The sequence below is a fragment of the Callorhinchus milii genome, unplaced genomic scaffold, assembly GCF_018977255.1.
Source record: "Callorhinchus milii isolate IMCB2004 unplaced genomic scaffold, IMCB_Cmil_1.0 Scaffold4, whole genome shotgun sequence".
Classification (NCBI taxonomy): Eukaryota; Metazoa; Chordata; class Chondrichthyes; order Chimaeriformes; family Callorhinchidae; genus Callorhinchus; species Callorhinchus milii.
This window is the reverse complement of record NW_024704745.1, coordinates 49,665,584-49,692,847: the sequence shown is the minus strand read 5'-3', so window position 1 is coordinate 49,692,847 and position 27,264 is coordinate 49,665,584. Positions and strand designations below refer to the sequence as shown.

The window sequence follows — 27,264 nt, the reverse complement described above, 5'->3', positions numbered from 1 at the left end:
GCCTTGCAAGCGAGACACCTGGGTTCAATTCCAGGTAGGGCGAAACCTTGGGCAAGTTTCCTTACTCCACACACCTAATAATAATCCCTCCAAAACAAAACAATAATAAATTGGTCATTTTCAGTCCATGACTGTTTGTGGGACATTGCTGTGCACAATTGGCTGCCGCGTTCGCCCACAAATATACAGTCAATTCACTTTACAGTATATTCTGTGAAGCACTTTGGGACGTCTAGAAGCCGTGAAATGTGCTATATCAAATATCAAATTATTATTATTATTTATTATAAGGATTATTATTATATTATTAACAACTGGGGACAAAGTCATCATACATACAAAAAAATTAGAGAACTGAATAGAGCTCAAATAATGATTTATGTAGTAATTTGAGCAGCCATCTTGAATGATGCAGATACTAGTGTGCCTTTCATTAAGGTTTAATGGTGTAAGTGAGACTGAAAACTATTTTTAATGCAACTGTTATTTCAAACCTGGAAAGTGATAGATGACGAATGCATTGTGGAATGTATGACAAAGCAACAAAGACCAGGGAACACTGTGATAAAACCCCTGGACTGCACTTGTTCAGCTGAACTGGGCTGAGATAATTCAGTGTTCCCATGGAGAGAGGCCAATGTTCTTGCTATTAATTGTTACCCAGTAATCCTCTGCTGAGTATCTTGGCATTAAATGGAGGCCGGATTGTGTTTATCTATTCTGAGAGCAGACCCCTTCCCCCCACTCCCCCCATTCCCCTCCCCCCGAGCCCCCTTTACTACATACCAAACGGTCTGTCAAAACTCCCTGTTTGGACTCAAACATGAAGAATAGTTGCTTGGGTGAGTTATCATTGCAGAATCTGTTCACCAAAACAAGACCACTACCTCCAGAGCAGGAAGATTGAGGAACAAAACAGCAAATTGCAATTGGGCAAATAAATTACATGCTAATTCCAAATTTCTTTGCTTCTGTGCGTTTTAATATCTGGCATTAGTCAGATCCTGTGAAAATCACTCAGTAAACAGGTTTTGAAAGAGCTGCAGGAAACTGCAGCATTGCTCTTCTAATTCTTCCTAAAATGGTCTTTTGACCAAGTTCAGCATCATCCCGACAATGATGTGTTCTCTTTATAATACAAATGCACTTTCAAACATGCTTTGCAACACATGTTATTTAGTCCAAATTAATCTTAATTATTGCATATGGGGTGGGGGGGGGCTTTAAAAAAAAACTTGCTGTTGATAGCTCTGAAAATCTCAGGAACACCCACATAATAAATTACATAATTTTGCTGTTGAGCTGTCTTTCAGATAAATCGAATCAAGAATGCTCCGTTCTCTGCACTGAAGGAAAAATATAAACTAAACCACTCTTACAGAAATGCAGTACCTATCACTGATGATAGTTGATTAAGTATTTGCTGGTTATTTACAACATTCATGTGTCAGGTATACAACTAGATTAATAGTGTACAATAAAAACATTGATTGAGTAAAAAACATTTAAATAGACCCCTTTCCAAACACTCCCTCTTTCCATGAATTTGTCGCTAAATTTGAATGCTTTCTTCCTATCATGTGACATGCTGCATTTCTGTAGGGCCAGGTCTAAGAGAATGTGTTTGCATGATAATATGGATCTAGTTTTTTTTTAAGAGGACCCCCCACCCCCCTCCGATTAAATGAGTTACCAGTGTTGTGTCCATATTACATCTGGAGCAGAAAACAATGTTGCAGTTTATTCTCCTGCTGTGGATTCTATTGGAGTCCTGTAGTTCAGTGGTTAGAGCACTCGCCTCACAAGCTAGAGGACCTGGGTTCAATTCCCGGGCAGGGAGAAACATTGGGCAAGCTTCCTTACTCCACACTCCTCTATTTGCCTAGATAGGAACACAGTTGTTAGTCAATTGGCAGATGGCTTTTCCAAGGGTAATAATCCCTTCAAAAAAAAATTAATAATTTGGTCACTCAATCCATGACTGTTCGTGGGACACTGCTGTGCACAATTGGCTACTGTGTTTCGTCCACAAACTATACAGGCAATTCACTTTACAGTATATTCTGTGAAGTGCATTGAGATGTCTCAAAGACATGATAAATCGCTGTATCAAATGCAAGAATTATTATTATTAAAAACTAGTGCAGTAGTCAGTTTCCAAAAGATGCTTTTTAATTAAAGGAGTTTGATTGCCCAAGGGTAAGGGGCATAATGTAAATTAGCATAATTTAGTTTACATGAACAGCTTTTACATACATTGCAAAGGTAGACACTAAACTCTAAACTTGGCAGAAGTCAAAGGACTCCCTTAGCCAGCACCAGCGCTTATTTGAAGAAATGGAGCCTGTCCTACACCCGTGCTTATTATCTATTTTACAGAATGCTTCCAAATGTGTTTATGTGTGTGTATAAGTCACTGCATAGTATTTGCTGAAACAGAGATATTTTACTTAAACAACTTGTCGGCCACTATTCTGTACACAGATACGTACAGGTCTGCCTGGCTCCAGTGGTTCTGAGTGGATTTAGGATCATTTTTTCAAACTAATTCAGGAAATTCTACATCTCAGGCTAAGGTACTTATCCCATTGTATATTTTACTCCAGACAAGCCAACTCCTTCAATATAATACACAAATCAAATTAGTGGATTATAGAATTCCTGGGGTACACTAATCTCCTGTTGAGTCCTGCATTATTTGAATGTCAATCTTATAAAAGGACATTGAATTTGAAATTAGTGTAACATGTGGAATGACCTGATGGCTAATGGCTCCAGTGCAGCTTCATGCAGTCCCACTCATCAATATTTTTGTCATGTGCGAGGATCTCAAGGTAATTGCTTGCTTGAGGGTTGATTTGCTATGCCATGGAATGATACGATGCAAGTCTACGCCTTTATCGTGAGGTTCTGATAACAATCTTACTGCTGTAGGGAGTCCCCACGTGATCCTGTCAACTTATTCAGTGGGCACTGAGAGGGCCTCCAAACCTGATAGCATCCCATAGTTTTCCAAACAGCAAGAGAAGAAGAAGAAACAGCACTAAATCCCACATCCGACATCCTACAGCCAAGTAAGTAGTGAACCAAATGGAGCAACAAGATTTAATAGGGTTAGAGGCAAAAGCAGGTGAAAAGGAAGCAGCTCCTGGATCACAATATAAATACTTCTATAGGATAGAAACACAGAGAATCTCATACTGTCTAACCTATTACTATTATTATTATTACAACACAAAACCAGCAAAGACCGCAGCAAGTTCATTATAATGATGAGAGTTGTAAACCTGCTCCAGATGTACCGTGAACCAACATGCCACACTAGTGGTAATTTTTTTTTTGGTGAATAACCCACTTCTTAATCTTTATTTCCGCATTATTGAATGGTTGGCAGATTTGCTGGAGCACTGTGTATTCATCCGATGTTTTACAGACTGTTTCTGTTAATTACCACAGGTTTACACCCTATGAATGGTATAACCCCCACCCTTGCAATCCTGACTCCGATGTGGTGGAAAACAATTTTACTTTACTAAATAGTTTCTGGTTTGGAGTTGGAGCTCTCATGCAGCAAGGTACATAGGTCACACGTCATTCCTACACACATCCCACAGTCTGCTGGGGTCCCTCGTGCTTGGTAAACTCCATCCTCAGCAACTATGCTCCAATACTGTAAAACCTGGTTGACATTCAAAAAGACTAATCATTAGTAATCCTCTCTGAGGCTTGTTTGATGGTACAAAAAATATCAAACTTAAAAATAAAACAATGAAATTCTGATTTTATTATGAAATGAAATGAAAATGCATGGTGCAGAAGGCAGTTATTATTATAATGAAAAAAATGAAGCTTATTCTAAGTAAAGCCTTGTATGAAACTAACTCCAACCGGTACAGAGATTTGTTTAAGCACTATTAACGTCTGATGTATAAGTTGTGTATTCATGCAATTAAATTCTGCTGTGAATGAGGTGAGGTGTGTGCTGTGCCTAACCTGCATATTTAGGCTAACTTGACAGGCCTGAAATGGGAGCAAAAATCATACACGAGAAAAACTTCCATTTTCGCTTAAATGGAAGAAAGAACACCATATTAGGAATACAATTGAGTAAATGTTGGGTTCATTGTGTGAAATAGGAAAGAATGTAGCAAGTAACAACTTTTGTAATTTTGTACACTTACATGAGCTGCAGGAAAATAACTGGAGTTTCATCTTAGTTTCACTTGCATTTCATGTATCATTCGGCTGAAAAATGCCAATTAAAATGTTACAATTAATGCATGCGCTAAGTAATTTCTCTTAATCTGAAAGAAGGTGTGCAAACTGCTTATATGAAGTTAAATGACAATGGATAGAAAGTGCATGTATTTTCTCTCTCTCTCCCTATGGTTATTTATTTCAAGTGTAACAATATGAATAAATTTAGAAAACTCCTGATAGGCAAGATTATTCAATGAGAGATCTGAGAGACACACACCGAGAAGGTCTGAGGTTTGATCCCTGATCTGTGATGTGTTAGCTGAGCCAACACTAGTGATACTACCATGAGGGTCCTATATTAAAGAAAAGGGAAAATCAATGAGGGTTTTCCACTCCTTTTGGCTATTGAGGTACACAATGAACAATGAACAATAAGACAAGGAGTGCTGCAGCACTGCATCTGAGTAAATGCAAGCAGGAGGCTACCAGAAAGGACAGGGGGAAGGAAAATTTGATGGAAATATTGGTAAGAGAGTAAACGTAAATTAAAAACCGAACTCCAAATCAATCACAGAGCATGACCAACCAGAAATAAACAACCAGTCCTTCAATAACATACAGATGCACTTTGCAGCACAACCAAAAAATGCAAATTAATTTATCAATCAACACAGATGCACAAATCTTCAAAGAAGTAAAAGCGTTGTTCTTTATATCAGTGGGATATTTGTAGTGTTGCAGCAAAAATATACATACATAAGTAGTAAGCCCAACACTATTCTGTGTATTTTAGTGGAATCTCAATCGTTTCTGAAAATTGACAGCAACATGATAACAGGTTAATCCTGATTCTAATACTGCTACATTGCTTTCTTGGTATTAGAATGAATTTGCAGTGGATGATTAAACTAAGTATACCCTGCACCCCATTGAACAGTGAACAAGCTACAAGCTGGCTAAATCTCACTGGGTTAAAGAGTGGGTCATAGTTTTAGGCACTTTTTGATCTGTTCAAATTGAATTGATCAGGTGCATGATCAGGTTTTACAGTACAGCATTTGTATGTTTGTGGTGGATGCATGTGTATGAATGCTGATGAAAGCTACTTTTACTTTTTAATGATAGTGGCTAGCAAACTGTTTGTATATCTGCCACGCATGTCATACGTGTTGGAGTTTACCATCATCCACAGCAAATTGTGGGACGTCGTGTCTGATAGTTGCCACTACCTTGAGTACATGACAGTCAGCCCCAACCAGACTCTGCTTGTCTTTTAACAGCTTCATAAACATTTGTGAGCCAGCAAATGTTTGCCCATACAAACTTGTGGTAATTGTGGACGTAAGTGCACCATGATAGCTTCTACTAATAGCTGCAAAAGGACTAGCCAAATGCTAACCTCTTCTGTTTTCATTGATCTCTTCCATGTGGAAAGTCTGTGTTGTTTGCATGAAAGTGCGAGCCGACTGTTTAATTTTACTATGATGATCAGACTTTCTCTTTCCTACAGACCGTGAGCAAAGTCTGGATCAGGATTGGCTGTCATGTCTGCCATAAGGCACTAAAGAGACTTCAGCAAGTATTGTCTCTGAGCAGATTTTATCCTAATTAAAATAATGATTTGTTGTCCCTGCTACAACTTGGGCTTACCAACAAATTGTCACTGGACGAATTTCTGCATTAATCATCCTTTGAACAATTTGTTTGGTCTAAATAAAAGTATTATAAAAAAAGCCACCTCACGCAAGTTTTCTTTAAAACATAATTACATGGGATAGAAAGAGAAAACTATATGAAAATTTAGGTTACGATAAAAGTCATATCTTCACATCTAGTTTTATGTTCTTCAAATCCAGAGGAGTTACTTTCACACAGTGCAATGTTTACTTTTCTAACAAAATCACAGCCATAACATAAGAGTGCCACTTATGCACCAGGTTTTATGGTTATTTCACCTTCTCCTTTCATTTGCTGTGAATTAACAAATATTGTTGATATAGAATTCTGTAATACTACATCAAGATTCAAGAGATCACATAAATATTCCTGGCTATGAATCTGATTGCCTTACAAGCCTCATGTCTCTAATCAAACCTAGATTTGATTATAAATAAGTGACACCTCTAAGTTACACTTCTATAGTTTTCCATCAGAATTGAGCTATCTGTACCATTAGGATTTCAAGGGGTGTACAAGGAAACCTTCCTGGCAATTCTTACTGCAGCTGTTGAACTTGAGCTGTCATTTCTTAGTACAGCTCAAGTTCCCTTTGTCTAGTTATATTCCAGCTGGGTTTGACTTGCTCCAGTTCATCAAGTGGAATGTAATAGGCAGCAGCCTCTGTCTGGGATCATAATTCCCTCCCCAATCATTAAGACTTGTCTTAAAGAGTTTAATCAAAAACAGCCAAGGTATTTGGGCTTGCTATACCAGTGCTGACCCAGCAAGCTAAAGTCTACTTTTGTATAGGAATGTAATGTTTGATTTTCCAGTTGAGAGTAAAGCCCTGGTGTAGTTAGTGAGTGTTAAGCTATGAAAAGTCAAGCCTAGTTACCAATAACTAGAAACCTTAGATTCATAGGGTAAAGAAGTCAAACTTCCTGGGTATAGTCAGTGGCCATTTGTCTTTTGATCAGTCACATATTTGACACATTCAAAAAAACTATTTTATCCAAACCAAACTACTGAGAATTCCTTTTATGATTTGGATTTGTCTGGTGCAGAGTATCCATTCTCTCCTGGAGGGACGCAACCAATTCCCAAAGAATTTAGTTTGGCAAGAGCCAAGGCCAAGGGTACTGTTGGAGTTTAATCAGCTAAAGCCATGCAGCTCATCATGTTAGAACCACTCTACTTGTTGGGCTTTGACTTGCAGGGTTAATAGACACAAACAGGACACATCCCATATTGCCCTTGTCGGCACTAAAAAAGACCTTTGGGGTTATTTAGTTGGTACACCTCTATACATTTTTGACTTTAGTTATCCCTTACTGTCATGGATGATAGTGCTTAAGTAGTTAATTGTTCTGCAGCAGAGGTTAAACCCAGTCCATCAAACTGAAAATCAAGACACATCAGATCAGTGACTGCCAGGATTATTTGATTCTGTGAGACCACCAGACCATCATTTTCCACTCTCAACTTCTCATAGTGTCCTCTTGAATGTTTGAGTATATGTAAATCCTACAGATGTATTTTTTAGACAATTAACTAATGTTTTGACTTTTTCAGTTTCCATCATACTTTTGAAATTCAGTTTGCTTCTATGTTATAGGGTAATGAAACTGAAAATGCAATACCACCCAAAAAAGATTTAGTTTATTCTGTTTGTTGTTCTATTAAAATATATATAATTTTAAGAGTGCGCCAAAGTAGCTAACCTCTCTTTGTGTATCATTTTGCATATCCTATCCCTTGTGCTGTTCAATACCATCCTCAATGCCAGTGCCGCCAATACCGGTGATCAATGCCAAACTCTCCTCTGTAGGATAACATTATCTTGCGTATTTTCATTCTTGGGCTGCACTGTTTTATTGCACTGTATTATTTCGAATGAACTGCAAATGAAAGATGAATGCAAACTATTTGCTGGGGAAGATGGGGCTTATCCAGTGGATCTTAGAATGTGAACTTAACATGTTTTATTGTTGCTGCTGTTATAACAGGATCAGAGTTGATGCCCAAAGCTCTCTCCACTAGAATAGTGGGTGGAATCTGGTGGTTTTTTACTTTAATTATAATATCATCGTACACTGCCAACTTGGCTGCATTTCTGACTGTGGAAAGAATGGAATCGCCCATCGACTCAGCTGATGACTTGGCAAAACAAACCAAGATAGAATACGGGGCAGTCGGGGATGGATCAACAATGACTTTTTTTAAGGTACGACATATGCTGGTTTTGAAGAAAAGTATTATCGAACCTCATTCTTTCTCCATCCATGTTCACACTCTCATGTGGAACCAAAAATGACATGGATTAAGTTATATGCTATAATTTACACACAGGGCTACTGTCTGCCACTGTGATTCTAGCTGGATGTTCTGAGGAATTGGTCCTGTTCTGAGTGTGGTCTCCAAACAATTATGTGCTTCAGTGAAGTATACCAAAACCAGGCAGGAACTTAGTTATTTCCGCCATTAGATTTGATTTATATTTTGTTTTGTTTGCCAATGAAAATGTTGGATAATTTTGCGAAGGCTACAATGTATTAGTCATGAGAGGTGATTTTAAAATCATATGTGGGCTGTGAGAGACCACATTTGGAGTTGCGAGTACATTGTGATTTCCCTAATTTGATAAGGTTAGGCAGTTGGCTACACTGGGACTTTTCTCTTCTGAAAAAAGGAAACTGAGGAGAGGTTTGACGGACGTGTTCATGGTTGTGAATGGTTCTGAACATTTGGGTGAAGGTAAGTTTTTCTGTCTTGCATAAAAATAAAAATCAACAGGTTAATATTTGAGGTCGTTTCTTTACCCAATCCTTATTAGTGCAAATTATTTAACCCATTCTATGTGATTCAATTTAATTCTATTTAAGAGAGTAGGAAATGCTTAGCAATTACAAACTTAGCCCTGCAAACATTTATAATTATTATATTATTATATTATTATAAATATGCCATTATAATTATGTGGATACAAACTGACTATTTCAAATTATTTAGAGTTGTTGAGCTCGTAGTCCAGAATGACATTGCTATTTCAGTACTGGGGAAGCACTGCATTGTTGGCATTGAATGAGATGTTAAATCAAAGTTCCATCTGCTTGTTGAAAAGGACATTAAAGATCACACAACACCATTTGAAAAGAGAAGGGAGCTTCTCCCTGTGTCCAGGCCAACAATAAATTGGTAAATCACTTCATGATTCGCTATGGAATCTGCTGTGCACAAAATGACTGCTGTGTTTGTCGACAAATATTCAGGGCCCTTGAAAACAATTCTTTGTGAGTTATTTTAATGTTATAGATTCTAAATTAAGTGCAAGGATTATGATAGGATTACTCTAATCTATGTTTATGCTTTTTTCACTGATTTAGATTGTTGACAAATGTGTGAAGTTCTTTAATGTAAAGGCTTCTACTGTATCTACTTACTCAATTATTAGGAAATTGGAAGCAAAGTAAACCTCTTGGGTTTTTTCAGTGCTCTGGGGCAGTACAAATTGTGGAACATTGTTACACAAAGAATACAATAACAAGATGAAAAATGGATCCCAAACTGTCATACCTAAGGAGTTGTATCAATTTTGTCTGAGTCCAATTAGTAATATTTTCTATATTTCTAATTTGCCAGACTATCACATGGATATTACCGCCATTCTAATTGACTTTAGTTTTTTTAAAAAAAACTCCTTATATCTAAAATTCAAAGTTTACACTTGTTTCACTGCTGCCTTTGCAAATATTGTCTTAAATTTAGCTCTTGTTTCAATTGTAAACATTTTCTGTATGTAAAAGTTATAACTTATGTCACTTATTGTCAGTTTTGTCAATATTTTCACAACATTATACTTCTACCCAACATGAGAAGGTGGAGTTTGTAACATAGGCTAAGTTGTCTTAAAGAATGATGCTTTAATAATTTTGTCTTGAATGCTCAGATAGTTCAAGTAAAGATAAATTGATGTCAATTTTACAGAAATCCAAAATTTCGACTTACGAAAAGATGTGGGCATTCATGAGCAGTCGACAGCAGACAGCCTTGGTGAAAAATAATGATGTGGGGATCCAGCGGGTGCTCACTACGGACTATGCTCTTCTGATGGAGTCAACTAACATTGAGTTCGTTACCCAGCGAAACTGTAACCTGACCCAGATCGGTGGGCTCATTGACTCGAAAGGATATGGTGTAGGAACACCTTTAGGTAAGACAGTGATATTAGTATGTTTTAGTTACCAGCTGGTTAAATACTTGAGTCAGTAGTAACTTTATTTGAAACCAGTTTTGTGGAGAAATGCCTTTTTGATTGATTGTGGAGCAAATTTGGCAGAGGCAATTTTGAAAAGGGCATGGAGATAGGGTGGGGCAGTGGGATTGCAGCTTGCTCTGAGAGACCAGTCAGACTCAATGAACTGAATGGCCTTTATCTGCAGTGTAATTCTCCATGATTCTAGGATTAGGATTGTCTTATTTACAGTTGGAAATGTCACATCTCACTTGGGCAGGTGTGACAGATATTGGTATCAGTAGCGCACTGCATATTTTGGTCGGGGGAAATAAATAAAATAGTTATATTTTAATGATATGGTAACAACTTTAAGATAATCACAAAAAGAATTAAAGGGGAAGATAGAAAAATATTCCCAGGGTGTCTGCAATGTGGAATTCTCTGGGACAAACCGTTGTATCCACGGATGCACACTCCACCTCACCAAGCCAGTCAGGAACCTGGACATCTTGCTCGACCCTCAACTGTCCTTTCTCCCCCATATCCGTGCTATGACCTGCCACTCTCTGTCTTCTCCCACCTCCGCAACATTGCCCGACTCCGCAACTGTCTCACCTCTCAGGCTGCCGAAATCCTCATACGTGCCCTCGTCACCTCAAGGCTCGACTACGGAAACTTCCTCCTTGTCGGCCTCCCCAACTCTTCCCTCCACAAGCTGCAGATCATCCAGAACTCTGCAGCTTATGTCCTCTCCTGCACCAGGCTCCGTGACCCTATCACTCCCACCCTCACCCAGCTCCACTGGCTCCCCATTCCTCAGAGGATAGAATTCAAAATCCTCATCCTCACTTTCAAGGCCATCCATGGCCTTGTCCCCTCCTACATCTCTGACCTGCTGACTCCCTACCAACCTGCCCGCTCCCTCCACTCAGCAGGCTCTGGCCTGCTCCATGTCTCCTGCCCCACCCGCCCCACCATCGGCGGTCGGGCTTTTAGCCTCTCTACCCCCACCCTCTGGAACTCCATCCCACAATCCCTTCACCTTGCTCCCTTCCATACTTCCTTCAAGGCATGACTGAAGACCCTCCTTTTTGACCGTGCCTTCATCCGCCCTCCTACCTCTCTGCCCTCCTTCAACCCAACCCTGCCCCCCATGCTCGGGTCCTGATCCCCGACTGTTCAGCTCCTTGGGACGTTCTCTCGACGTGAAAGGCGCTTTACAAATGTAATTTTGTTGTTGTTGTTGTTGTTGTTGTTGAGAGTCCATAAATTATTTCAGAGAGGAAATTACAATAGATACTTCAAAAAGAGAAGCATTAAAGGGTAAGAATTTTGCATATGTGAGTGGGATAAGATTATGTTGTTCATGTGGAGAAAAGCACCACAGCACACCTGGTGGGCCAAATGATGCCCATTTCTGAGCCGTTACACTCCATCTGCCCAGGAGGAATTAAGATCGTTACAAAATCCACTTGTATGAAATCTGTCCGCATTTGAGATGCAACCTTACCAGTAGCTTGTCAGGCTATTGAACACAAAATCTTAGGGTCTGGAGAGCCCAGAATTCTGAAGGTATGTTCTTAACCATTGCCTTTGCCTTATATTTGAAATGCTTCACAATATCTTTTATCAGTTCAGCTCAGCGTTCATTAGTTTGTTACTGACCTTGACTTGACAGAGAATATTAAACACAGCTCAACAGTACAGACTTTTGCATCACCTTTCTTCAATGTCCTTGCCTTCTGGTTCACTTTTATATGTATGATCAGATCTCTCATCAAACAACCTCAGCATTCAGAGCATGCCATCTTTCCTCATTTCCGTACCTGACCTAAGGCCGAGACTGCCATCAATAGTCTGATCCCAATATTCTTAGGAACATTGTTATCATTTGTCAGTATCATTGACAAATACCATTGCCAGTGTAAAAATGTGTTTCCCACACCAAATGTTGTCCCTCCTTCACTGTAATGGAGTTGTTTCTTTCCGTGAGTGCCTGCAATCCTTCAGTAACTCACTCGAGATGCCATTATTTACGTGTGAGTCTTGATAGTACAGTAGAACCCCATTATTACACACTTCATTGTAACGGGTTCATTTATAGTACAATTGGAGTGTGGACCCCAACATTTACAAAAAAAAATCTAAACCTGGTCTACTGGTGCTTCAAAATGCTGACTGGCTCAGAGGAAGTAAAAATGGGGAGGTTCTGGAAGGGGATATGTCAACCTGAGGACCCAGAGGGCAGCCATTTTGTCCGGCCAGTGTTTTGAAGCACCAATGGAGCCATCTGTCTTTCTGCACATGCATGTACAAGGAATGTATAGCTCTGGTTGGGATTTTATGGGCACCACACCAATCCCCAACTACCATGTAATAATGGTTACTCTGTTGTAAATGCTTGCAAGCTTTCGACTGCAAAGGCTATCAGAGCAAAGCCTAATGTTTCAATTCTCTCTCCTCAAATGACAACCACAAATGTACATCTCTAGATTGATTTCAGTCAGTGATCAGGCTGATCTTACGTAACGTGCCCCTTTGTAGCACCTCTAGTACTATTATGTGTTTTAAAAAATAGTTCATGTTACTTTTATTTGAAAATAAAATATGTAGCAAATTGTAATGTACTCCCAAATGAGCAGCAGGATATTGACTTGACCATTTCCAATTAAGTATTAACGCATTTAACACGATCTATACACTTAATTGCCAAGAATATGCATCATTTCCGGTGAACAATTTCTCTCAATGTATTGTAATGAGTGGGGGCAGGGTAAAATCAACATTATTACAAATTTAGAGGTCATTAAGTACTCTAATTTGTATATACTGTAGCTCATAATTATATTTTATTGGTGAAAGTCATTTTAAAATGCAGTCTTTAATTTAGTATCTATTACCAAATAAAGTATTGAACGCATTATATGTTTTTGGACTGTTAAATATGATGTACATCCAGATGGAATTCTATTTAAATTTCATTTATAATTACCAATGATTATATTTTTTTATTGCGTAATTATAGTTTTTAAAATTATTACCATTTACAATGTTCCTAAGAAAATAATAAACATTCTCTAGGGAATTCACATTCTTGATTTATGAAAGTGCTTATACAAGAGGAATCTATATTTCAAAGGATACAAAAAATCATTTAGCCTTCATTTAAATCGATGTTAGAGTACATTTTATAATAATAATAATCCTTCAATTTTATATCATGCCAATAACCTTGAAATATCTCAAAGCACTGTAGAGATAATTTCTGTAAATAGTGATTGTGTATTTGTAGTTGAATGCAGCAGTCAATTTGCACACAGCAATGACCTACAAACAACCATGAAATGAGTGACCAATTTTATCTGGAGGATTATTAGCCAGGACAAACTCTTTCCCCTTACAAAACTTGTGATGTGGTCAATATAACAATGCTATAATATTTAACACAGGGACTGGTCCCCAAGTGATTTGGACAATCCTCTCCCTCTCCCCTTTTCAGAGAAGCCAGCTGCGTAAAAACAGGAAATCAAGAAAAATCAGAGCAAAACAAGTATCCCATTAACCACAAACCCAAAGCCCACTGTGTGGTGAGCTATCAATGATTATAGAGCTTATCGATATCCGCTTCCGGGACACATGGGTCTGGTTGATGGGTTGAATACTTGTGTTCCTATCACCAAATGGGTGATAATGAACACAACAGAACGTCTTCCAAGCATTAAGATTAAATCCCTGACTTCTAATTGATAAATTTAGTGATCTTGGCAGTGAAAATTTAAAATGGGGAAAATTCTGTTGTGTGGTGATTTTCAGAGCATTTGCATTTTAACTAACTTTGCAAGTCAACAGAATCTTATTATACGGCAGATGGTAACATTAAACATCCTTAGTGCTATCCTGATGGTAGGTGAAACTGCATTCACATAATATGAAGGAAGTAAGCTGTTATTCAACAGCCTGGAACAAAATAAACGTTTCTTAAATATGCCACATTTATAGTGAGACAGATCACAGGGAGGAAAATGTCTGTTTTTCTGCTGGTCCAGATGGGTGAATTTAATCCTCTGTTAGTTTGGGAGTTGTTCATAATGAAAGCTTATAGGATTCATTATGATCTGGAGCAGTCTTCTATTCACATCTTCTGTTGATTTATATGAGTGGAGTCCTGTAGCTCAGTGGTTAGAGCACTCGCTTTGCAAGCGAGAGACCTGAGTTCAATTCCAGGCAGGGCGAAACCTTGGGCAAGTTTCCTTACTCCACACGCCTAATAATAATCCCTCCAAAACCAAAACAATAATAAATTGGTCATTTTCAATCTACGACTGTTTGTGGGACATTGCTGTGCGCAATTGGCTGCCGCGTTCGCCCACAAATATACAGTCAATTCACTTTACAGTGTGTTCTGTGAAGCGCTTTGGGACGTCCTCCTGACGTGAAAAGCGCTATATCAAATGCAAGGATTATTATTATTATTATTATTATTATGAGCGTTCGAAAATTGTTTTCCAGTTTTAATTGTTATTATTTAAATATTTGCTGAATTACTGCATAAGAGAGCATAGTACAAGCTATACCAAATGCCAACGAACAAGGTGCATGAGTCCCAAATATAATGAGCGCATAAGAACCGCAGTAGATGAACGCAAGCTGCAGGGCAATTCCCATTATAACATGGTCATGTGGGTCAAATATATTAGAGGCTGGGTTCGAAGTGAAGTGCAAAAAAATGTCTGGCTTTATCGCATTGCTGCTGACATGTGTGCTATATGCAAGAAGTGTCACTGATTTCACTTCCTTTGCAAATACTTCATTTCTTTTAAGAACTACACATAAACTGCCTTCAAAGCTTCAAAATTAACAATGAATTCAACAATTGTCCCATTCTGAACACTCTAAAATGCTACATAAACTGAATAAGTCTGCACCCAGATGAAGTTTACATTTAAGAACATAAGAAAGGATGGAATAAGTAGTGGCCACTGGGATCATTCAGCCCATTCCTCCCACAGCCGCACAAAACATATTTGATCGTCCTTATGTCTCACTAGAAATGATTTCAAGTGAGACAGCGATTTAACTGTACTACCACCAATGTAGTTTACTGCATTCGCTGCTCACGATGTGGTCGCCGCTACATTGGGGAGACGAAACACAGATTGGGTGACCGATTTGCTGAACACCTCCGTTCTGTCCGCAAGCTCAACCCTGAGCTTCGAGTTTCTTGCCACTTCAACTCTCCTTCCCACTCACACTCTGAACTCTCCATCCACGGTCTCCTACGCTGTTCCAATGAGCCACAGTGCAAGCTCGAGGAACAACACCTCATTTATCTGCTAGGGACCGATAACAGATCTATTCCCCTGTTTTGTTGCAATCCCCCCATTTTGTTTTGTATCATTAATACCTCTTTAACCCATAATCCTCTGTCCTCTACCCCATTTTCTCCTTTGACTTCCTTGTCCTGCCTCCCTCATCTTTGTTAGCCCTTAAAAGCCTCTCCCTCCCAACATGCCCTAGTTCTGAAGAAGGATCGTAGACCCGAAATGTTGACTCACTTTCATAGGAACATAGAAACAGGAGTAGGTCATTCAGCCCGTCGAGCCTGTTCCGCCATTTAATTAGAGCATGGCTGATCTATATCTTTACTAGAATTTCAAATCCAATTTCCCGCTTTCTCCCTGTATCCCTTAATACCCTGACCTACCAAAAATTTGTCAATCTCTTTCTTGAAGGTGTGGATGGATCCAGCATCCACAACCTTTTGGAGGAGAGAGTTCCAGATTTCTACCACCCTATGAGTGAAAAAATGCTTCCTAATTTCACTCTTAAATGGTCCGGTTCTAATTTTAAGACTATGCCCCCTTGTTTTGCATTCCCCCAACATAGGAAATAGATTTTCTGCATCTACCCTATCAAATCTCTTTATCATCCTAAAAACCTCTATCAAATCACCCCTCAATCTTCTAAACTTGAGGGAATACAATCCAAGTTTATGTAGGCTTTCCTCGTAACTTAATCCTTTTTGGCCTGGTAACATTCTGGTGAACCTGCACTGCACCCCCTCCAAGGCCAATATATCTTTCCTGTGATGTGGTGCCCAAAACTGAATGCGGTACTCCAGGTGGGATCTGACTAATGCTGTATACAGCTAAAGCATCATTTCTTCCCCTGTGTATTCCAGGCCTCTCGACCAGGAGTAGACCATTCGGCCCTTCGAGCCTGCCCTGCCATTCAATCATGGCTGATCTTCTAATCTAACTCCAGCTAAAACCATAACCCTGCCTTATCCCCATATCCCTTAATCCCTTTTACAATAAGAAATCTATCTATCTCAGTCTTGAATATGTTCAATGGCTGAGCGTCAACAGCCCTTTGGAGTAGTGAGTTCCATACATTCACCACCCTTTGAGTGAAGAAGTTCTTCCTCAACTCAGTGCGAAAGGGCTGGCTTCTGATTTTAATAATAATAATAATAATCCTTGCATTTGATATAGCGCTTTTCACGTCTTCTAGATGTCCCAAAGCGCTTCACAGAATATACTGTAAAGTGAATTGACTGTATATTTGTGGGCGAACGCAGCAGCCAATTGCGCACAGCAGTGTCCCACAAACAGTCGTAGATTGAAAATGACCAATTTATTATTGTTTTTTGTTTTGGAGGGATTATTATTAGGCGTGTGGAGAAGGAAACATGCCCAAGGTTTCGCCCTGCCTGGAATTGAACTCAAGTCTCTCGCTTGCAAAGCGAGTGCTCTAACCACTGAGCTACAGGACTCCACATTTTAAGGTTGTGACCCCTGGTTTTAGTTTCTCCAACCAGGGGAAACAATCTCCCACTATCTACTCTATCATGCCCTTTGATGATCTTATAGGTTTCGATAAGATCCCCTCTAATTATTCTATATTCTAGAGAATATAGGCCCAAATTGGTCAGCCTATCCTCATAACTCATCCCATTCATCCCTGGTACTAACCTAGTAAATCTACGCTTCACCCCCTCCAAGGCAAGTACATCCTTCCTGAAGTAAGGAGACCAAAACTGCACAGTATTCCAAGTGTGGTCTCACCAGGGCCCTATACAGTTGCAGCAAGACTTCCTTACTCTTACAGTTTAATCCTGTCATAATGAATAATAATCCTGTCATAATAATAATATACCGTTCACCTTCCTAATTGTTGCTGCACCTGCAGACTAACTTTATGTGATTGGTGTACAAGGACACCCAAGTCCCTCTGGACGCTAACACATTCCAATCTCTCCCCGTCTAAAAAATAACCCGCTCTACTGTTTTTGCTACCTAGGTGGATGACTTCGCACTTCCCTACATTATACTTCATCTGCCACCTACCTGCCCAATCACCTAACCTATCTATGTCTCGCTGCATTTTTTTAATGTCATCCTCTGTGTTGACACTTCCTCCTAGTTTTGTGTCATCGCGAAGTTAGATATATTAACTTCGATGTCCTCATCTAGATCGTTGATGTAGATGGTAAATAGCTGAGGCCCAAGGACTGATCCTTGTGGCACTCCACTAGTCACATCCCGCCAATCTGAAAAGGACCGGTTTATCCCTACTCTTTGTTTCCTACCCGTTAACCATTCCCCAATCCACGTTAATATGCTCCCCCCAATTCCATGGGCCCTTATCTTTTGGACTAACCTTTTATGCGGCACCTTATCGAATGCCTTCTGGAAGTCCAAATAGACCACATCCACTGATTCACCCTTATCTAGTTTACTCGAAATATCCTCAAAAAACTCTATGAGATTTGTCAAACATGACTTCCCTTTTGTAAAGCCATGTTGACTTTGCCTAATTATATTGTGCTCCCTAAATACTGCACTACCACATCCTTAATCAATGATTCTAAAATTTTCCTATCACTGATGTGAGACTAACTGGCCTATAGTTCCCTATCTTTTCCTTTCCACCTTTTTTAAATAGTGGTGTGACATTTGCGATCTTCCAATCCATGGGGACTGTTCCAGAATCCAAGGAATTTTGGAAGATCAGACATAAGGCCTCCACTATCTCATAAGCTACCTCTTTTAAAACCCTGGGATGCAAGCCATCCGGACCAGGGGATTTGTCACTTTTTAGTGCTAACAGTTTCCCTAGCACCAATTCTCTACTAATGAAAATTTCCCTAAGTTGCTCCCTGTCCTTATCCCTTGGTGCATCTCTATTGTTGGCAGACTTGTTGTGTCTTCTAGGGTGAAGACAGATGCAAAGTACCCATTTAGGGACTCTGCCATGTCCTTATCCCTCATTACAACTTCTCCCGTCTCTGACTGAAGTGGACCTACATGTACCCTCACTAGCCTATTCCTCTTAATATATTTGTAAAAACTTTTACAATCAGACTTAATGTTCCAAGTTAGCTTACCCTCAAACTCCTTTTTCTCGCTCTTAATGAGTTTTTTAGTTTTTTTTGCTGCTTTCTAAAACTCTCCCAATCTTCAGATTTGCTGCTTTTTTGGCAGTTTTATAAGCTTTTTCTTTTAACTTGATGCTTTCCCTAACTGCTCTAGTTAGCCACGGATGAATTGCTTTCCCTGTGGTACTCTTATTCCGCAAGGGAATATGTGACCGCTGAGAATTTTGCACTACATCCTTAAATATTTGCCACTGTTGGTCTACATTTTTACCTCTTAATCTTATTCTCCAGTCCATTTTACCTAAATCTTTCCTCATACCTACAAAATTAGCCCTATTTAAGTTCAGAATACTTGCCTTGGATTTAACTATCTCCCTCTCTAACTTAATGCAGAATTCAATCATATTGTGATCACTCTGCCCGAGAGGATTCTTAATGCCTACACTGCCAACTAGCCCTGTTTCGGTACATAAAACAAGGTCTAGGATGGCCTGTCCCCTAGTTGGTTCCTCAACATGCTGCTCTAGAAAGTTATCTCTCCTTTTCTAATGCAAATTCATCAGCTCCTCATTTTGTCTCACTGTTGTTTATGGGCCATTGCTGATCTAGATTACCTACCACATTTGCCAATATAACATTCACTTCATTTCAAATCAATTATAGTTTGTAAAATGCTTCAAAACATTCATTTTTACATAAAATGCACTATATAAATGCAAGTTATGATTATTATAAATCCATCCTGACTAACGTCTCTATGCTCTTTTAGCACTTCATTGATGAGCATTGCTATTGCTCATATAATGCTCTCAAGCTTAGAACGCAATAAAGATGTTTGGCTAACTGGTCTATAATTACTATATACATATTTCAGTGCTTCTTTTTTGAATAATTGAGTACCATTTGCTGTGCTCTATTCTAGAATTTATGGAGCTCCTACAAGTGTCCTTTCCTATTGCTTTGAAGGTCAAAGAATTTGCCCAAGTTAATGTTATAAATATTCCATTATTTCAAATCTCCCTAACAATGCTCTGCTAATAATTACCTGTGTTAAAACGTTCTGAGTCAAAGGGACTGAATCTAACCAATATTGCATTTGATATAACACTGCTTTCATGTTGGAAGGCAGTCTCAAAGCACCTCATATGATTAATGTAAAGTATAATGACATTGTATTTTGTAGATGAATGTAGCAGCTCATTTGCACAACAATGTCCTACAAACAGCTGGGAAGAGATTGATCAATTTTATCTTCTGCAGTACACTGAAATGACCTGTCTGGTCCGTAGCATGGAACCTGTTACTAACATAAACAAAATATTTAATTTTATCCCACTTCCCACTGTCTGTAATCTGCTTGTCCAGTACCCTCTTATTTCCTCCATTATTCTTTTTATATAACTTTACCAGCCTTATGAAAGACTTAAACTCCTCATTGCTTCATGTTATCTTGTATTTTCTAACATACTTGTTTGGTATTTAGATTAGTTTTGACCTCCTTATTTAGTCTTGCCCTTCCTATGGTTTTTCTTTTTCACTATGAGGAATGTATTAATAATAATAATAATCCTTGCATTTGATATAGCACTTTTCACGTCGGGAGGACGTCCCAAAGCGCTTCACAGAACACACTGTAAAGTGAATTGACTGTATATTTGTGGGCGAACGTGGCAGCCAATTGCGCACAGCAATGTCCCACAAACAGTCGTAGATTGAAAATATCCAATTTATTATTATTATTATTTTTTTTTGGAGGGATTATTATTAGGCGTGTGGAGTAAGGAAACTTGCCCAAGGTTTCGCCCTGACTGGGATTGAACTCAGGTCTCTCGCTTGCAAAGCGAGTGCTCTAACCACTGAGCCACAGGACTCCACGTATTGTTTTCTCTCCTTTAAAGAATTCCATGTTTCCTCTGCAGTTTTATTTTCTAATTCTGCCTCCTACTTAATTCTCTTAGAGTTGTCATAGCTGCAACTCTTATAGCTAAAGCCTTGGACCTCTGAATTTATGCAGTACTCCTTAACCTGTGCCAGCATTGACTGCCATGCACAGATCAAGATGTCTGTCATTTTTTTCTTATTTTGAAGCAACTTTTTTTGTTTTGTAAATTATGCCTGAGAGTGGGTTCTAATTTTGTTTTACAATATTGCTATTTTTTTTCCTGGGTTTATCTACAGTGAAGAGAAAATGTAGGCCCAGAATGAAGTCTTTATCGATCAAGGTCTTAGTGTGCTGAATTGATGGTTAACTTTTGTTTGGGGAACACCTCAAATCTTTCCCTATTATTTTAGTGTTAGACTTTTAGTATGGTATCAATCATTTCTGGTAGACAAGTCCAATATTGTATATCATGTGGTATTCTGCTTCATACGTTGTGTCAAGATGCATTCATTAATGCATCTGTGAAATTACTTGTACATCTTCCCTCCCTTGCAGTCTGCTTTTGATTGGACCAATTTTCTCTGGGCAATTGAAATGCTCCCGTGATTCTACACTGAAATATGTTGCAGCCTGTCCTACTTGCCTAAACAGCTTTCCATCAATTCTTCAGCTTGACCTGGAGTTCTAAATTTAGAAATTTCTAAATGCTATTGTGTTGCTGTCATCGGTACCAATGTCTACCCAGATTGCTTGAGCAGATCCCTTGATATAACTCACTTTTCGAGAGCTTTTATATCTTCCCTTAAGTACGTATGAGAAAGAAGGGATTAGAGGTATGGGGGAGGGGATTAGGAGGCATGGAGGTTCATGCAGGTGGAGCAGGTGACCCAAATGGCCAGTTTCCATGTTGGAACTGACATATAATTCTATGTAATAATGTTACTCCTCCTTCACGGGTCTATCATTAAAAGCATTTTACATCATACTGTTCCCAGCCATATTTCTGTGATGCTGATAATATCAATATTTCTGCTGGCAGCATATACTGCACATCTAATTCTGAAAGTAGATTCCTGGCGCGATGCTCTTTGCATTAGTAATGAAGTAAGCAATTTTATGATGTTGAAATGCATCAGTGAACCTATCTTGCTAATACCTAAGCCTAATCACCAAAATAAATTCCCAAGAGGTCCATTTCGTCATATATTTCATTTCTGTACTTTAAATTCCAACACAGTTCAGCAGAACATTTTTTGTGCACATAAATATATTTTTTAATAGGGTTTATGTTACCACTGTCTGCTGCAGGAAGGATTGAAGTGAATCCATTGTCAAATTAATCTTGTATCTGGAACAATTTGAAATAGAGTAGCAGCAGCTAATATACTTTGCAAGATCTGAGGTTTCGGTTCCAGTGGTGATTTTATTTGATTTTCACACTCCATAAGGGGATTAGGTTCTACACACAAATACTCGTAATACTCTTAAGGACATAAGAATGTGGAAATGAGAAGCTCCTGTTCAATTCATTCAGATCCCGTTTCAAGATTCAGTCTAAGAAGTTGTCACCTTCTTACTCAAACCACCTCCCTGCATGCTTGCTGAATTAAGAATGGAGCAAGTTCCCTTTTGAATGCGCCAGCTCAGTCAATATCTAGTGCACTAAAATCCTGGAAATTATACCATCCACAGAGACCATTCATGCCTCTTTATGCTAGTTCCTCCATTGTAACTATCTATTCAATGCATTAAATGTAACAGAGAGTTGTCATTCATCATTTTGTACTGTTGCTACAACAACAACTTGCATTAACCATGGATTACCACAATGTTTGTGGAGTTCTATCTCCTCTATTACAAAATATTACCCCCAGTGTAACAGCATTTAGATTTTGCATGAAATACTCCACTCTGCAGTTGTGTACAACTGCTCATGTTATAAAAAGCCCATTCTCCCTCGGGTTGTTAAGGTTAACATTGGCAGATTTTATTTTCTCTTTTGTGTCTAGGATTTGTTTTATTTGGCTCTGGATGTGCTTGGAGCATTCTTTCCAGTACATTGTGATAACAAATTACATTACATACAGTCTGAAGTAAAATCTCAGGACAAGATTTGGTTTGGTGTAATAGTGATTCCATTTACATTATTTTACATATCATTTTACATTCACTTCCCTTTAGCTTGTTTTCTCCTCTATCCCGCTTCTTTTTTGAACTACTACTATTATTGCTCTTTCTTCCCAAGGTACCGGAATCTGTCATTCCCGCCCAACTACTTGGGCACCTCACTCACCATCTCCTGTACAAGACCCTCCAATCAATCCTTCAATCGGTCCACAACACTGAAACCACCCTATACACAGTCACCAATGACATTCAATTTGGTGGTAACCAGAGCACACTGTCCCTTGAACCTCTGGGATGTCACTGATAACTCCATTCCCCCCCTCACCTCTCTTCCTTTGGTCACTTCAGTGGAACCCAGCAACGGCTTTACCTCACTGAACTCAGGTCTCTCACTTACAAAGCAAGTGCTCTAACCACTGAGCTAGGACTCCACGTTATACATGTATTAGTAAGCTCATTAGAACCCTTATTGGAATCCTTATTCAAAACGTCAGTGCCTAAGATTGAGGTTGTATTAACAGTGAATTGCTATATTCTAAATAGGGAAACACTAAGGGGGGTGGATATAGATGAACAAATGGTTTTAAAAGACCAAATGCATAAACCATTAAAAACTAGTTTGCTGGTCCAGAAAATAATCAAAAAATCAAATGGGATGCTGGGCTTCATAACAAGGGGCCTGGAGGAATATTAAAACAAGGAAGAATCTTGCATTTGCTATAGTGCCTTATCACATCACCGAGACATCCTAAAGCGCTTCACAGGATATGCTCTAATGTGCATTGACTGTGTATTTTGTCAGATAAATAGGCAGCCAGTTTACACAGAGCAATGCCACAAACAGCCATGCAGTGAGTGACCAATTTTATTTGTGGGATTGTTGGCAGGACATCAGGAGAGAGAAACTCCCTTCTCTTTTGGAATAGTGCGATGGGATCTTTAATGTCCACCTGAACAGACGGGACCTCGGTTTAGCTTATCAGGCAAAGGACAGCACCTCCGACAGTGCAACATACTGCATTGGACTGTCAAATTAGACTATCTGATTCCAAGTCCTGACATGGGGCTTGAGCAACCTTCTGACTCAGAGGTGAAAGTGCCACCACTGAGCCAGACTGACACACTGCCACTGCGCTCGTTCCTGATGTGGAACTTACAGTTTGTGGTTGTGAAAGTGGCATAGATGCTTTGTCCACGACACCTATTATTGTACACGAGAAGCTGTGCCTCCCCTGCCTACTGCAGCTCTCTCTTACCAAGAAAGTCAAATATAGGAAAATCATTAGTGTTTTTATGAGTTGCACAATGCACCACTGAGAGTATTCTGTGCTAAAGCATACATTATTGGTGCATGTGGTTTCCTGTCACATTATTTATCAATGATAGCTTGATACTGTAGTACTGTATTAAAAATGTGAATATCATCCTGTGTACTTCTAGTTCCACCAGTGTGTAAGTTATCTACTCACTCCAGCTTCTCTCTTCACAATAACTGCATCTTTGGAGGAGTGAACTCCTCCAAAAAGTGTGGCTCTTCCTCTTTCCACTTCTGGTCTTCTCTAATGATTAAATGCCAAGTTGAATTGAAGAGCAACAATCATTTCCATTAAGATAACAGCAGTATAATCACTCCAGGGTACAGTGACATAGCTACTAGTTAATTCAAAGCACTTCAAGCATATAATTCTAGCAAAACTCTATTTAACTAATTTGAGCAGAATAATAATGCTATTTTCTATTTTTGGTTACATAAAGTAAAAACTGTCTAGCACCTTGGAATGTCCTTCCGATGTGAAAGGTGCTATAAACACTATACATTATATCACACTATATATGCTACTAACACATCTCTTTACCTAGCAGTAAGTAAGAACCCAGTTGTTTGTTGATTGGCAGATCGCTTTCCAGGGTAATAATCCGTCCAAAAAAGAAAAAAAACTGTGGTCACTCAATCCACAACTGTTTGTGGGCTACTGCCATGTGCAATAAGCCACTTTACAATGTATTCTGTGAAACACTTTGACACGTTTTAACAACATGGGAAGCCTCTATATCAAATGCAAGGATTATTATTATTATAATAAATGTAACTTTGTTATTGTTGTTTACTATGTGGGTATTTGTATGGGGTGAAAAATGCAGCACCCGATATCATGTATCACATTGTGGGACATTCTTGGAGGTGACCTGCAATAACCTGCACCAGGGGAAGCATTTCCAGCTTTCAAATTGTTTTTACCAAAAGCCACTTGCTCCTGGTCAACAGAGCTGTTATTCCTTCTACCACACAGATCCCAGGATATCAAATACCACTTTGGCTTAACTCGGCTTTAAAAATCAATCTTCGCATCAGCCAACGCTAAATGTTCTCCTTCAGACACGATCAGAACTTCCCCATGATTTGACCTTTCAAATAATTTTAAACCCCACTGCATAATCCATGCCTCACTCTGGTTCTGACCAGATCTCTGTTAGTCCAATTCACATACCACATATTACCCTCAAGCTCCAGCACATTCCTCCACTTCACTCATTGCTTATTGAAATATTTCCCAACTGCTTCACATAAATTCAAGTCTAAGTTTTCCCATCTCATATCTGTTTCGATATTACTTCTCATTAAATTCCGCAGAGATATTTTCTGTCTTTCTCTTTAATGGTCAATATGGCTCAGGAAAACAACAGATAAAGAAATTGACCCACAACCAGGAGTAGAAGACAATTTTCCGCCTCAGTGGAAAAGCACAGCTTTTGATATTCAGCAAGAGATTTCATTGGAAACCTTGGAGTCATAGTCCCATTTAGTTCAATTAAATTACAAACAATAAAGTGTCCTTCTCAGGCAATTGGCTGTTGTCTATATTCTGAAGTGAATGTTAATAATTTCTCTTTCATCTCTCTGTGTATAGAATATAGAGAATTAACACAGCACTTTTTTCCTCAGTTTATTTTATATAATATGAGAATGACACATATCCTCATTCACCCATAGTTTATAAGGTCTTTAGCATATCAGCCCTTCAATGTTCAATGTTCTTTGCTAATGAGTTGTCATGATCCATTTCTGCTTCAGGTTGTGAGTTCAACCTTTTTCCTACAAAATGTTCATTCCCTCTCCAACAAAACACTCACCATCCAAGACCTCATTGTTGACGAAAACATCGACATTCTCGCCCTAACTGAAACCTGGATCACTCCAAGCAACACCTTCCGCCTGACAGAGGCCACACCACCCGGCTACACCTTCCACCATACCCCTCAACCTAACCATCGTGGTGGCGGTGTGGCTCTCAGACCATCACTTCATCTCCCTTAACTCCTCAATTCCTCTCCCCACCACCACCCAACCCACCTCCATCTCCTACCGCCCTTGGAAAAAAATCTCACACCCCCCCGCCTCCCTCTCAGCTGCCTTGGAGTTATCTGAACTCCTCCCCCTCTGGGCTTCCTCCCGCAATGACCTATCCCCGGTCACTCTCCCGACAGCTCCCTCTACTCTACTCTTGATTCCCTTGCTCCCTCTCTTCCCAAACCATATCTTATACAACAACAACAACTTGGATTTATATAGCATATATTTATATAGCATGGATTTATATATCTATATGCTGCCTCTTGGTGACATCATCCGCAGACATGGGGTCAATTTTCATATGTATGTGGATGACACCCAACTCTATCTCTCTGCCTCCGCCCTTGACTCCAGGACCACTGCTGTCCTGACAGAATGTCTGTCAGACATCAAGTCCTGGATGAGAGCTAACTTTCTTCAGTTGAATGTCAACAAGACTGAGGCTCTCCTGATTGGCTCCAGTCAGCGCCTCCACACCTCAGGCACTGATAGCATCACCATGCATGGATGCACACGCCACCTTACTAAGCCAGTCCAGAATCTTGGGGTCCTGTTTGACCCTCAACTATTCTTTCTATCCCACATCTGTGCCATGACCCGCTCTGCCTTCCCGCACCTCCGCAACATCGCCCGGCTCCATCACTGTTTCACACTGCAGACGGCCGAACCCTAATACACGTTTTCATTTCATCGAGGCTTGATTATGCAAACTCCTTGCTTGAGGGTACAGTTCAAGGTCCTGGTCCTCACCTTCAAAGCCATCCATGGTCTTGCTCCTACCATCCTGCTCGCTCCCTCCTGCTTCACATTGCCCACCTCGCTCGCTTCACTATTGGTGGGCGGGCCTTTTGCTACTCTGCCCCCACCCTCTGGAACTCCATCCCACAGTCTCTCTGCCTTGCCCCCTCCCTTGCCTCCTTCAAGACCCGTCTCAAGACCCTCCTCTTCCACTGTACTTTCGATCTCCCTCCTTCCCCCCTGTCCTCCACCCTCCCCGATCCCAACTGCCAGCTTGGGTCCGAAACTCGTCTATCCAGCGACTTGGGACGTCCTCCCAACGTGAAAGACGCAATACAAATGTAATTTTATTGTTGTTGTTTTCCCTCCCCTTTTAAGTGCTGGGGAAGCAAAGCTTTGTTGGAGATGCTGTCCTTTAAGTGAAACATTAAACTGAAGTCCCATCTGTTTGTTCTTTGGATGGATATTATTAAAGATCTCATGGCAACAACAACAAAATTACATTTGTATAGTGCCTTTCAAGTCGGGAGGACGTCCCAAGTCCCTGGACAATCAGTGTTTTGGTGGGAGTCGGGATAGGGGAGGATGGAGAATATGGGGAGAAGGAGGGTGATCAAAGGCACAGTCAAAGAAGAGGGTCTTGAGACGTGTCTTGAAGGAGGCAAGAGAGGCGGCGAGGCACTTCTTGAAAA

General features: G+C 39.7%; 1 protein-coding gene across 1 annotated transcript in view; it reads left to right on the top strand.

Annotated features, from left to right (window-relative positions):
• The window catches only part of grik1a (glutamate receptor, ionotropic, kainate 1a), a 159,501-nt gene that overhangs the window by 113,414 nt on the left and 18,823 nt on the right, over nucleotides 1-27,264 (top strand). The window contains exons 13-15 of the mRNA XM_007901250.2: nucleotides 3,457-3,575; nucleotides 7,866-8,083; nucleotides 9,844-10,069. Coding sequence (XP_007899441.1) covers nucleotides 3,457-3,575; nucleotides 7,866-8,083; nucleotides 9,844-10,069 — 563 coding nt within the window. The remainder of the gene's footprint in view (nucleotides 1-3,456; nucleotides 3,576-7,865; nucleotides 8,084-9,843; nucleotides 10,070-27,264) is intronic.